Genomic DNA, 14,255 nt, shown 5'->3' with positions numbered 1-14,255 from the left:
TAATTAATCATATAGTTCTCAAAAGCTCTAAACAAAGAGATTCTATATTAGGCCCTATTCTATATATATGTGTGTTATTATTTTGTACCAATAATAATGATTGTATATATATTGAGGGCTTATAAAAATAGATTCTATTTAGGCAGCTTCACCTACAGATTAGATGCCCCCAATGCCTAAATTTATCAATGTGACTTTTACTTTTCTAATTCCAATAATAATTAATCAAACCAATTTAGAAAAGGTAATCATAAATGTATTTCTGTAATAGGGTGAATGAATTATAATTTATTAATTTAACCAATTGACTTTTTTTACAAGACATAATTTAGACAATATTTTAAATCTTAGGCTAATTTTGTTGTATTAAAAGGTTGTTATTTGGATTCTTTTTTCATTTAAAATTAACTAAAACAAGATTCAAAACTTTGTTACTGTAGTGTTATAGAGAATGAAGGAGATTCATGATTAGTATGAATACAAAATCAAACGTTCATTAATATATTAATCTCTTTTGTAATTTTTTTTTTTTTTTGGAAAAATGAAAAATATACTGGAATTATATACGAATATAGATAAAAAAAAACTTGATCATAAAAGGTTGAATTTGAAATATATTTATTTAGGGATATTTTGATTGAATATTGTTTAGGGTAAAAAAGAGAAAAGGGATAGGAGGAGGAGGAGGAGGAGGTTGGAAAGAAATAAATGAAGGGAGTGGTGGAAGGTGGAGAAGGAGAGTTAAATGAAAATGGAATGGGAAGGAAGCATTTAATAATGAGAGTGTAGGCTTAGGCTTATGTGGTTGTTGTCAACATTTAACTCTCACATCCAATCCTTCCCCTCTCCACCTGTCCTCATTTATTACTCTTTTTTTCTCTCTCTCTCATTTCATTCTCCAAATATTATTTAATGAACTTTCCTACTATTTTTATTTTATTTTTCCAAAGAAAAAGATTGTCTATTACTTTTACAGGGATTGTGGATGATCATCATTTTTAATACAACTTTTATCATTATGTAGAAAGAAAATTATGACCATACCCATGATCAAGAGGTTAGAGTCCTATTTCTTATAATGGATTTGTGAAAGATTTGATGGATGTATCACTCTTAATTTATGGTTGATCTAACAAAATTACGAATACAGAAACCATTTCTAATACAACTTCTCGTTATTTAGAAAGTATTTTATTTAAATTTGTGCCAAAAGCCAACAATAAGGTTTGTACGTGAATCTATACTTTAATGGTTAGGACTTCTTTTTTTCTTTACTTCTTTTCAATATATCATTAGGGTTGATATTTATTTATGGATATGGTTGATCATGTGTGTTATAGTTTGAAATGAATTTAAACGACAATTTAGTAGTTTTTTTAGTGCAATTTTACGTAAATATTTGAACTATAAAACTTGTAATAATTAGTGATAGACTTATATGTCAAATGAAATATGTGTTTTAGTTAACACTTAAAAATTGTAATGAATAAAGTGATGTAAATAAATAAATAAATATATGTTATAAGACTTTGTTGATTGAATCAATTAAAATAAACTTACTCTCTATAGACTATTGTTAATTTATTCACTTAATTTCGATAAAATAAGACAACCATAAAGTTACTTAAATGTATATATTACAATACAATAATTATTAAGTAGTTCTTTCTAAAAAAGTAAAAAGAAGTCAGGGAAATAGCTCGAATACTTGACTTCAATATTTACCTGTAAAGTACATCAATCCTTATTTTTAAAAATTTTATTGATTTGTTTATAAAAGATGTTTAAATCTATAAACATTTGGGTGTCAATAAACTAATTAGGCCAATAAATTAAATTCAAACAGCTAGATAAGAAACAAAAATAGGCTTCATTAAAGTTTGATTTTTCATGTCCAACAAGTTTAGAAAAATATCAATCCCTACAAAATTAATGCCTAGAAACAAAATAAAATTAGGCAAAATTTTAAAGATATATCATTGTTAAGAAGTTTTGATCTATCAATTTATTAATTAAATAAAGAAGAAATTATCTAAAGATAGAGTTGTTTCAATGTCAATGAGTTTGATGCACACATTTCGATTATTTGGCCAAAAAATTTAAATCAGATGTCAATGATATAGAGTTAAGATATTTGTTGTTTATCTATTTAAACTGTCATTAGACACATCTTATAAAATAATCATGTATTTAATTATTTTTTCAATATTTTCCTAATCACGATATATTCTATGATTATATAAACAATCTCTTTATCTTTAAACTTCTTGCATTCTTAATCCTTTTTATCAATATTTTAAACACTTAAACAAATATAAAAAATGAAAAATCCACGCGCAATTTTCTCAACTATTTTACTTGTAACAAAAGTTGCAAATCGTAATAAGAAATCGAGAAAAAATAAATTTAATCTTGAACAAGAACAGAAAAATCTAATGATTATCACATGTAACCGAACGTGTGATAAAAAAATTGAATGGATGAGGATAGGGAGCGGACTCAAAGACGGCAGAAAGGAAGTGTATTGTAGCGCAAGGGATAGCCGTTTGGCCTTTGGGTTTGGCAGCCCCACTTGTGGGCACAGCCACAGCCACAGTCTTTGCCCAAAACCCTTGGATTGGTTCTTTGTTGTAATATTTTGTACTGCCATTCTGCCCCCACTTTCCATTTTACTCCCACATTTATAATCCACTCTTCCTTTGAAAACAATCGCAAAAAAAAGAACAATTCTTTTCAGGTGGTGCACCCAAGTCTTTCTCAAAAGCAACAATTCAAAAAGAAAACCAACCCCACTAAAAAAAAAAAAAAAAACCATTTCCATTTTAATCACTTGCTTATTATAATATTCCCTTTCTTAAAGGGTTGAATTCTTTGAAATTCATTTTTCTTTTCTAACATTTTAATGATGATTTCTTGCTAGCCGCCAATCACCTCCATACTTGTGTTTGTTGTTTCTTATTCTTACCATCATTTTAATTCCTTCCCTTTCAAGTGGGATTGGAATTTGGGACCATACATTCGTCACGTTTTTAGGTTGTAGGTTTTAGTTTTTGAAAAACAATTTAATTCAACTTTACTTTTGAAACTTTAATCAAAGCTTAAGTGAAAGTAATTAACATTTACAAGATCAAATATTTTTTTTTTTTTTTATATTGTTAGTACACTAAGAAGATGAATAAGAAATTGGACATTCAATCTTAAGAAGGTAATATATGCAAATTACACTTTAGTTTTTTTTTTTTTTTTTTTAATGTAATTTAGGATTTTACAAATGCATAATGGTATAGTTTTTAGAAAGAAAAAGAAGTTAATAAATGAATTAATGTGGTAGCTGCATCTTTTCATAGTTTAATGTACTAAATTTTCTGTTTATATATTATGAATGTTTTGGACTACCCAACACAAAAACCGATGTCAAGTAGGTTGGCTTATTCAAAAGGATCATAACTACTTTGTATGTCCAACCAAAGATTTGAAATTTTGTATAAACTAGAGCAAGTACTGTTGAATGGCACAACAAAATCACTTGGACAATTTTTATTTAAAAGGAAAGTCTGGAAAAATAGGAAGGATTGACATTGTTCTTTTTGTATGTGAATGAACATTTATTGAAATTTTGAACCTTTTCGGTGTTAGGAGAGGAAGAAGAGTACGTGTCGTTTACGTACTTTCAAGGGCACTTTTGATGTCAAAAGATTATATTGCGAGAGAACTCACACCATTTAATCCTTGGATTGATTTTCAAGAATTGAGTTTATTTCAAATTCAATTTTTCTCGTAAATTATGAGATTTGAAACTTATGGTTGGAAATTTTCATGAATAGTTCTTACCAGATGAAATAAATGGGAATGATAGTCGGTTACCCAAGTTTTTGTTCCCTACTCTTTTAGAATTTCCTCAAGTAGCTAATTGGTCATGTAATAAAGTGATATCTTCCTCCTTAGCTTTTGTTGAATATTAATTGGAAATTTTTATTGGTTGTGTGTGGTTTATGTGTGTACGATAGAATCATTATTGGATGTTGTTTGATACAGTTTGCTAGGAGCAAATAGTTTATAGCAAATAGCTTATGTTTTAATAGAAATATTGAATATTGTTGGATGTAATTTGTTGGATTTGTAAACTTGCATGCTTCTATAAGCCTCTTCAAATGATCCTTAACAAGAGAAGTTATAATTTTCTCTAACTATTCAATATTGTAAAATTTAAAACTCTCATACTATTAGTTGAGCTTATATTCAAATCTTGATTCGGTAATGTCATAGTAGGTGATATATGAAAGAAAAAACTGTAATTTATTTTTTAGTGGGTTATATATATGTGAGTTCACTATAATGCTCTAGCTAGTGAGCTTGGCCTACGGATAACAATATTGACATGCAGTAGTCGAGAAAGCTACTCAAATCTCAAAGGATAAAAAGGATAATTTACCGAATTTGCAATGATTACTTTTAAAAAAATATGACAAACAGTTATATTTCAAATTGTTGGAGACAACAAAACAACTTATACAATTAGTAATAAACATGATATTTATGATTAGTAGCGATTTAAAATTAAATTAAAATTAGTTCCTTGGCTATTACTTCTGTCTCTTCATTCGAAAACATTTTAAAGATAATTAGTTTACATACTACATACCGGCTTTTACACTGTAGAAGAACCTTAAGACAAGCTTTAATTAGTTTTAGTCTGTATTATTGTATTCTAGTTTATAATTATCTTTTGTTTAATCCCCAACTTAAATACAACTTAAATCCATTATTCCCTAAATGATGTGTTAAACAAAAAAAGAACAATTATTTAACATCATAAATAACATTGTAACTTTATAATCATTATAACTTTACTGAGTCATAGTAAATTATTACGGTCCAAATTTTAGTGTATAATTAATGTTTTTAATATAATGATTACAAAAATGACAAGAAAGAGAGAGTACATTTTAATTAACATTAAATAAATTTTTCTTTATATTTTATATGATAGGTTAGAGTAGGGTTATTTCTTTCTTTTTTTTTTTTTTTTATTATTATTATTATTATTCCTTAATACTTAGTAGTAGTAAGTTGTGGTAATTGTGGCATGCTCTTTTTCTTCCCAAGAGATTTGATTTTCACAAAAATTGCAATTGTGGTATACAAATTATACAACACTTTGTACAAATGAAGAAAGAAGAAGAATCAAAATGATGAAAGAAGTAAGGATTGAGATATAGTGCCTCACCTCAAGGATTGATTGATAAACAACCACAGTTGAAAAAGAAATCCAAAATTGATTGAAATCGTGCTTGAGTCTACGAGCAAATTAAATTTCCGTAAAATACAATTTAATAAGTAACCAAAGAATAATACTTTCCTCAAAATAAATAAATAAATAAATTAATCCGGACGCACACGGGTTTGTTCTTTGTTGTTTTCGTACTAAAACGACGCGTCGGAACATATGGAAACGTATAATCGGAATTATCTTCTTCATAATTTTGTATTAGGGGCAATTTCGAGTTTCTTCATCCGGAATTAGTCCTCCGCCGTTGGTCGATCTTTCGATCCCCCACTGTTCGATTTTCTTCATTTCTCTCTTCCAATTCGAATTCTTAATTATTCCAAAATGTTTCCCAATCGGCTCTGAAATCGCAACTTCGATCATATTCGCAGCTGGTTTCTGATTCCGATTTCGCATTCCCTTCGTCATTTCTCATCCTTTCCCTTTGCGAGATCAGAATCAGGAGCAGAAATGTCTTGGAATGTCTTCAAATTCTGCTCGGCACTGCGTGCTTTGGGTTCCATCATGATTCTCTTAGTTCTAGGTATAATTGGTCTCTCCTATTACGCTTTGGTCGTCGTCAACTATGGTCCGGCTCTCTTTCGCGGAGGCCTCAATTCGCTTACCGCTCTCCTAGTCTTGCTCTTGTTTCATTCTTTGGTAAGTCTACTTTTCCCCCCTTTTTCAGCTTCTATGGCATTTGTATACTGCTAGCCCAACTTAATTTGACTTCCACAATTTAGCTTCTTGTGGACCTTGGCAGTTCCTGCCTTTTCTTTTTCTCGTCTAGGTTATACGAATTTCAACTTTGCTTTAAGATGAGTTACTTAGGAAATGTAAACTTGTAGAAAATTTAACATCCTAATGCAGAAAGTAATTGCTTGTTGCATGTTGTTTCTTAGTTTTGGGGCTTAGGGGGACTAATATTTCAGATGATTCTTCAAATTTCTCTATCTTGTAGATTTTTTAATTGCTCTAGGTGACCACCGTTTGCTTTTTGATTTCTTTGTTAGCTCGTAGAAGAGCTTTATGCAGAGAATAAAATTTCTATGGGATTCTTCTTTTTGGTTTGTTTTGGAAAATGGCGGTACTTTGGGCCGGAATAACTAAAAAGAGAATAAACACTATGCCTTATTCTGAAGTTGAAAAGATGTGTTGTGATAATGTTGTGGGTTCATCTTTAAAATAGCAAATGTATATTTCATATAGTTTGAAACCTTTGATTTACCAATCTGTTTATGTAGCTGGTGATGCTATTATGGAGCTACTTTTCGGTTGTACTAACAAATCCGGGATTTGTTCCCCCTTATTGGAGACCTGAATCGGATGAAGAGAAAGGTGATGCTGATCCCTTAATGGCATCAGAATACAATGGTCCTGGTGCAGGGCCAGAACAAGGTACTATGCCAAGTGATTCTTCAAATCAAAAAGTACGATTTTGTCGCAAGTGCAACCAGTTTAAACCACCTCGTTGCCATCATTGTTCTGTTTGTAAGCTCTTCAATCTCCTACTTTTTTTTTAAAATTTCATGTAGAAGCTTACTATGGTCCTAGCTAGTAAACATGGTGTAAATACCGATTATGCTTTCTTTGGTAGGTGGAAGGTGTGTATTGAAAATGGACCATCATTGTGTATGGGTTGTCAATTGTGTCGGAGCGAAGAACTACAAGTACTTCCTGCTTTTTTTGGTATGAACAACCATAGTATTTGCTTCCTCCTGATATCTAGTTCTTTGTTTCCAATTTCATGGTTCTCGTGATGGATTATCCATTTAGAAAATTAATGATGCTACATATATATGCATGGGTATATTCTAGTTCTTTGGAAAATTTTCAGTTGATAATTGATATAATCTTTCATTATTGATGTTCTACTTGTGCTATAGTAATATTTTCTGTTTTTGTTATGGCAGCATCATTGCATTTCTTGTTTGTTTTTATGATCCGTGTAAGATAAAAACATTTTATCTCGACAGTAGTTGATAATCTAACTTCTTCTTCTGGCATTTCTTATGTCCAGTTACTATTTTGTTTCATCGCTTAATAAGAAGTGCATAGCTAATTAGAGATATATGGAAGTTTCACTAATCATCTCATCCTGTTTATTTTTATGCAGTTTTACACATTTCTTGAAACAACCCTCGTCACTGTGTCATTATTGCCATACTTCTTAGCCTTTTTCTCTGATGGTGATATAACGGGAACACCTGGTAGCCTTGCAGCCATATTTATCACATTTAGTAAGTGCATAACTGAAAACTTTGTTCAACAGTTACGATAATTCGACATATCTCTAATTTTCTTTGCTTTTGCCGTACAGTTTTAAATTTAACATTTGCATTGAGTGTTATGGGTTTTCTGATATTGCACGTATCACTAGTAGTAGCCAATACTACCACGATAGAGGTAAGGCCTTTACCTTCGAGAAATAGTATTTTGTTTGCTTTGCTTTAATACATTTAAAAGGGGCTGAATTGGCCTATGGGATATTTTATTTGCCGTTGTCAGGCATATGAGAAGAAAACCACTCCGAAATGGCATTATGACCTCGGTCGCAGAAAAAATTTTGAGCAGGTACCTTCCTCTCAACTCACTGGTCTCTTTCTTGCGGACATTCTTTTTTTCACTTATTGGTCGTGTAGTTATCTGTTGGTGCTAAACAGCTAGACGCTGATTTTTTTTATTGATATCCTTATTTAGTTACGAGTACCCAAAGTTTCCGGAGGCTTGATACTCTCTCCCTACCAGAGTGGCTTTTATAGTACTTAATCTTCCTTATCTTTCGCAAGACAGATTTGTCTGTATTCCAAAATGACATATTGGTCCCAACTATCCGAATCTTAGATTCGTAACAACCAACAAACTCTACTTCGCTGCTCCCTTACCTTTTTAGGGTGCAGGAAAGATAAATTGGCTGGCATTATTCCTATCAGTATTCTGTATTTAGTTTTCAATTATATTCAGTTAAGCCAAAATGCATCTATGTTCAAATATTTTAGGATAACAAACCCAACTTTTCATCATCTGCGAAGACTTATATCAATAATATCCTCAAGGACCCAACTTTTTTGTAATATTATCTTCAATTCCATTGTTTTTATAGTAATATCCAACTATCCATTTATAGGAAATCTTAAAAGTTGAATTCAACTTGTGAGACTAAAAATAGATAGCTAGTATCCTAGGATTCCTTCCATCAATTATTTATACATGCTAGAATTCTTTTGCCATTTACACTAAATTAATTCATGAATCAGGTGTTCGGAATGGATAAAAAGTACTGGTTTATCCCTGCATATTCTCAAGAGGACATAAAGCGGATGCCTAATCTCCAAGGCCTCGAGTATCCAATGCGGTCAGACTTGAATCTACTTCAGGAATTGTAAAATCAATCTCAGAGTTAAAATGTGCAAGCTCCCCATTGTCTGGTACATAGAGAAGAATTAAGTGATTGCATCAAGGGGAGAGAGAGAGAGAGAGAGCCTGTGGCCGAAAGATTTCACCTTGTGATCCTTAAATTGAATGAAAGGCCAGTTAAATTCAAAATTCCTGACAATAGAAAAAAAAATCATAAAGAATAGCTTTCTCAGGTGTTGCGCTGTATAATAATAGTTTGAAAACGCCATTTTTCTGCTTAGCGATGCACAAATTATAGTGTTCTCTGCCCAGTTTTAGCTCGATGTCACCTTTTTATTATGTATATTTGTTATTCGTATGTAACCCCACCTTAGTTTTGAGATTATACCCCAAACCCCCCATTATTGGAACTCTTTGCTCTGCCTCTTCTATCTAAATTTCCAAGCTTGTTTTAACGGCACGCCCATGTTTTTGCTGATTATATTATTATCAACAATGAATTGCTTAATCTACTTCAATGTGGTATTAAAGTCAGTTATGGAGGGCTGGGGCTGCGGCGGTCTCCCTCCATGTGCTTGTGAAGGCAAGAGAGATGGAAGTGGCGTCAATATGTTGGAGCTTGAATTTTTAAATTTTTGGAAGGTACGATATTCAAAATTCTAACCATGATTTAAACATTTTGATATTTAATGTGGGACGTATTTATTTATTATTATTGGTTATTATTTTAGAATTCCATGTGCATCTTGAGAGAAAAATTACATCATATTATCTAATTTACGTGAATTCTTGGTTATTATTTTACAAATGAATCACTCACTAACAACTCGTGGGTGTCCATTTACATAAATCTTGATTGGACATGGCGTTGAGATGAATCTTTAGTATTTGTTATCTTTCATGAATGATAATGGATATCACATTATAGTTCATTGGTGTAATACACAATAAATGGAAGGTGTTTTCATACTCCTATAGCCTATTGGATGAGAAAACTTACTCATTTATATCGAAGGTATCTAGGTCCATTGTCGCGATGAAGATTTTTTTTCTTCATCACTTCCAACCAAATTTTATATGTTGAAAAGGATCATTACCAATATAATTTTCATTTAAATATTCTTTAAATTTTTAATAATATTTTTGCATTCAAAACATACAATTAAAATAAAACTTCTAGAAGTTAAATTTTAATATTACAACGATATACTTTTAGAAAGATGCATTTGTTAGAAGAAAATGTTGGATTAAATATCACCCAAGTCCTAACTAGTCACCTCAATAGTGGTTGACATTATTTGATGTGTTTGACAAGATTAAACACTCATTAATCTATATTGTTTTATTAGGATTCTTACAAATTTAATGTAACAACAAAACTCTGTGTTTGACAAGATTAAACACTCATTAAACTATTATTATTTTATTAGATCTCTTACAAATTTAATGAAACAACTAAGCTTCTTTCTCTCTTACAAACAAACAAAAATCAATCAAAAATATATTTAACCAAGTACAAATAAAATTCCACCATACCAAAACATCATATAAATTTTATACCACCACATCAATTTGAAGATTTCAATATATCACCTAAAAAAAGTACATGTTGAACTATAAATTAAATTGATATTATTATACGTAATAATAAAAATTCTATATGATTCTAGAAGATGATTGCAATTTTTCCATTCCTTTAAGGTTGTAATATGAAAATTTTTAAGCAATTAATGAAAAATTCAACGAATATGCTCAAATTTTTCTTTGGTTTTCTTTATAGTCACGCAAACTCTTAATTAATTATCAAAATCTCTTGATTACACTCGAAATTTAGCATACGGTTTAAAATATTAAACACAGCAATTTGATAAACTCAAATAGAGAAGAAGAAGAAGAAGAAGAAGAAGAAGAGGAAAAAAAATGATATGATAATACAATAAAATTTGTCAGTGATGAGTACATTTAATTCCCCCAACCCATTCCCTAAAACACAAAAAGATATGTTTTATACACAAATTATGACAAAACTGTATTCACAAAGGTTGGAAAAATAGAAAGAAAAGAAAGAAGAAAACGACATCGTTTTGGGCTTCACTTCCGAATTACAAACTCCTCGCCTGACCGTCGATCAACATGCTTGATCCATTTTCCTTTCCCTCCGCCGGATCCCGAGTTACCTCCGGCAGCCGCCACGTGCGCTATATCCAAACCCTTCCCCACCGGCAAGAACGCCGATCGGACCAACCGCCGCGTTCCGTTCTCGGTAACACTTTTCCATCTGAAACTCGAATCGCTTCTCGAGTTCGCGTTCTTGCAAATCAAAACCGCGCCTCTAGAACTCAGATTAGCGAGTTTCAAAACTCGGCTGAAATTCCTCCTCTGACTATCCACCACCAGAAAATCTATACCTACTAATCCTTCCATCACCTCCTCTGGCTCTCCCACGATCACTTCCGGCGATAATCCTGCTCTCTCCATCGCTCTCGAATATTCTCCTCTCGATCTCTCATCAGGAACCACACACACGTGTCTCCCTCCGACGTGACGGCGAGCCACCGCTAGACCTATACTAGTGGCAATCGCTCCGCCGCTCGACCACGTCTCCACGATGAATTGCGCGTTCCATCCCGCCGCCATCGCTGAAATCAGTTCGGCAACGCCGGATTCTTGATGGAGATCACACTTTACACAAAACTGAAATACATCAATCATAAGCTCCACAAAAAAAAAAAAAAAAATCAAAATAGAACATAAAATTGAAATGAAATTAAACGAAAAATCTTACAGATTGAACGGTGTCGATGTAGGCTTTGGAGGCCGTCTCAGGGGACCAAACGAGCTTCATTTCTCAAATCGCCTGTACGATTCCTATCCCCCCCTCTCTTTGGATACGATTTGTAATTTAGGGTTTTCCGTTGGGTGTGTTTTTTTCTCTGAAAGTTCACAGTTTGGGTTTGGTTTGTGAGAAACTGAAAATAGTTTTTTCTTTGTTTCTTGAAGGTTGAAGAAGCAGAATTTGGGGGGTAGGGTTTTTATTCTCTATGAGATTAAATAAATGGAAAAATAGATATTGTTGACCGTTGACATTGTGCCCACTTTTTTCCGACGTGGATAGATTGGATTACCACCGTGGTTTCTCTTTTCTTTTATCTTTCCTCTATTTGTCAACTATTATTCTTATTAATTTACCACTCTAAATAATTAAACTTTAGATATATGATTGAATATAAATCTTTAGCTTCAAAACATCTTCAAAAATAACAAAATCATTCCAACTATTATAAAATATAACAAAATTAGTGATATCAAATGACTATTAGACTGTCTTGTAAATTTGCTATTTTTACAATTTTAAAAATGTAGTGATATGAATTCTATTATTATAATTTTTTTTTTGCTATTTTTGCAAATACCCTTAAATACCATTCATCGTTACATTTTTTCTATATATATATAAAACATATTCTGGGATTGTAAATCTATTAAAAACTTTAAATTATTAATTTAAATCCATGTTTTATGTGGAATCAATTTACACATTTCTATCAATCAATACATTTTATGATTTTTTTACAGTTACATAATGTAGATTTTTTCAAACATTAGAGTAAATGCATGACATTTTATAAAAAAAAATCTACCTTTAAGTATTTAAAATAATGTTACGTATACAAGATTTTATTGAAACAATTATTAGTTTAAAATTTAAAATGACACAACAACTTAAAGTCACGATCTTTTCTAAGATTTAGTGAAATAAAATCTAAAACTTAAACTCGTAATCGAACTTTTATTTTTGTAAAAACAGTAAAAAAAAAAAAGAAAAAAAAACAAGTTCCATCCAAGAACTTACAAAACCCATACACACCATATATATTTGATGTCCTCAATACCCTAAAAAAAATAAAATATTTGTAAAAAAAAAAAAATGTAAGTGACACGATTTAAATATCTTATTTCTAATTTATCATCGCTATAATTTCTCCCTAATATATAAACAAAAGTTTATATTATATTGCCGACCTTCATCTTAATATTATATAAATGTCTTTTTAGAATTGATGTTATATTATGATCCACTTGTACGTATTTCTATTGCGCTTCTCGTGTGAGAATTTCATTAGTTAAAATCCACAATGCCTTTTTTTTTTTTTCTTGATCTTATGAAATTTATTTATTTATTTTCATTTAGTTGTTCCCAACTTATAGAGATGATATGTGACCTGTTATTATTATTTTTAACAGTTAGGTTACCTAATTTTTCTTATATATAAAAAAAGGGGTATTTGTAAACGTGTCAAAACACCAAGAATGTATAATCAAAAGTGAAATTGTTTTGATGACTAAACAAAGCTTGTGAAAGGATTTTACTTTAAGGGGATGTGACCCTAAAATATGCTGAGCTTGCACTATAAGGTTGTAATGGCACTTTTTAGTTGTTAGTTTAGTTTGAACAAGGTAGGTTTTAAAAAAAAAATGTGTAGTAAATACACTGAACTTGTATTTAATACGCGACACGAGCCTTAAAATATATAAGTTGAATTTATTTGCCGACTTAAACAAAGTTGGAATACAATAACTTATTATCTCTTACCAAGTTGAAGGTCTGATTTTTTTTTTTTTTTAAAAAAAAAATTAATTATATGAAATTGTTAATAAGTCAAAGTACAACATTTTCGTGAGCTAACATATTTGAAAAGGGTTTGTTTAATTTAACACCCACCCAAATTTGTATTTTTGGATATGTTATTCAATTTTAAATTTTGAAGGGTTGTAAAGTCAAAGAATGAGTTGAAATGATAAGTAATATTTTAGTTTTAGAAAAAAAAAAGGATTTTATTTAAAGAGGAAATAGAAAGGAAGAATCTAGAGAATTTGGGAAAGAGAGAGATGTGATGGAAATATTATTTCAAAGAAAGAGCCGTTTCGATTAGGCCGAATCCATCCGTTGCTATTTCGCCGTATTGACTTCAATTCTTTTTTAATCTCTTTTCTTAAAAATCATTTTTATCATTTTTTCTCTCTCAAATATTTACAATATTTTGCTATATTTCTTAAACAATTTGTCAATTTCTATGATTTGTATAGTTTTCATTCTTGAAGATAAAATTTAATGGAATAGATAAAATAGCCTACTCATGTCCATATGGGCATTTTTGTTCCATCAAAAACATTTTCTTTTTCTTCTCTATTTTATTTTTCAAAGAAATGGTCTATGTGAGACAAGACATTTTCTTTTTCTACCAAACTCTACTAAATCATGCTTCTTTTATATATATATATATATATATATATATATATATATATATATATATATATATATATATATATATATATATATATATATATATATATATATATTTTTTGTCTACCAAACTATACTAAACCATGTTTCCTTTTATATTTTATTTCTTGTTGTCTACCAAACTATACTAAACCATGTTTTTTCTTCTTCTTCTACCAAACTATACTTTACAATAATAAAGTTGGATGTGTGTTTCAAAACGGTCTAACCACATAAATAGTTTGTTTTAGAATCTTACATAGTTGCATTTAAAAATATTCAACACAAAGAGTTTGTTGAAATTTTTTTCTTAAAACTACCTTTTAAGAGAATTTGTTTATTAGTATT

The 14,255-nt window shown here is 30.4% G+C and overlaps 2 protein-coding genes across 3 annotated transcripts; one reads left to right on the top strand and one right to left on the bottom strand.

Moving 5' to 3' along the window:
- Positions 1-5,418: 5,418 nt before the first annotated feature.
- On the top strand, positions 5,419-9,083 carry LOC103482661 (probable protein S-acyltransferase 14). Its single transcript, XM_008438931.3, has 7 exons — positions 5,419-5,926; positions 6,511-6,757; positions 6,864-6,955; positions 7,383-7,506; positions 7,587-7,672; positions 7,775-7,840; positions 8,524-9,083. The coding sequence occupies exons 1-7, from the start codon at positions 5,738-5,740 to the stop codon at positions 8,650-8,652; spliced, it is 933 nt and encodes a 310-aa protein (XP_008437153.1). The 5' UTR covers positions 5,419-5,737; the 3' UTR covers positions 8,653-9,083.
- Positions 9,084-10,530: 1,447 nt separating this feature from the next.
- On the bottom strand, positions 10,531-11,654 carry LOC103482660 (uncharacterized). 2 transcript variants are annotated; one of them, XM_008438928.3, is made up of 2 exons: positions 11,409-11,654; positions 10,531-11,317 (listed from the first exon to the last, which is right to left on the bottom strand). In XM_008438928.3, the coding sequence occupies exons 1-2, from the start codon at positions 11,466-11,468 to the stop codon at positions 10,715-10,717; spliced, it is 663 nt and encodes a 220-aa protein (XP_008437150.1). In that variant the 5' UTR covers positions 11,469-11,654; the 3' UTR covers positions 10,531-10,714. The 2 variants fall into 2 exon arrangements, with proteins under 2 accessions (XP_008437150.1, XP_008437151.1); XM_008438929.3 differs by having other exon boundaries at positions 10,531-11,305.
- Between the last annotated feature and the right edge of the window lie 2,601 nt (positions 11,655-14,255).

The sequence above is a fragment of the Cucumis melo genome, chromosome 9 (genome assembly GCF_025177605.1).
Source record: "Cucumis melo cultivar AY chromosome 9, USDA_Cmelo_AY_1.0, whole genome shotgun sequence".
Taxonomy (NCBI): Eukaryota; Viridiplantae; Streptophyta; class Magnoliopsida; order Cucurbitales; family Cucurbitaceae; genus Cucumis; species Cucumis melo.
Note: the sequence above shows the minus strand (reverse complement) of the source record. Positions and strands in the feature narration are given on the sequence as shown.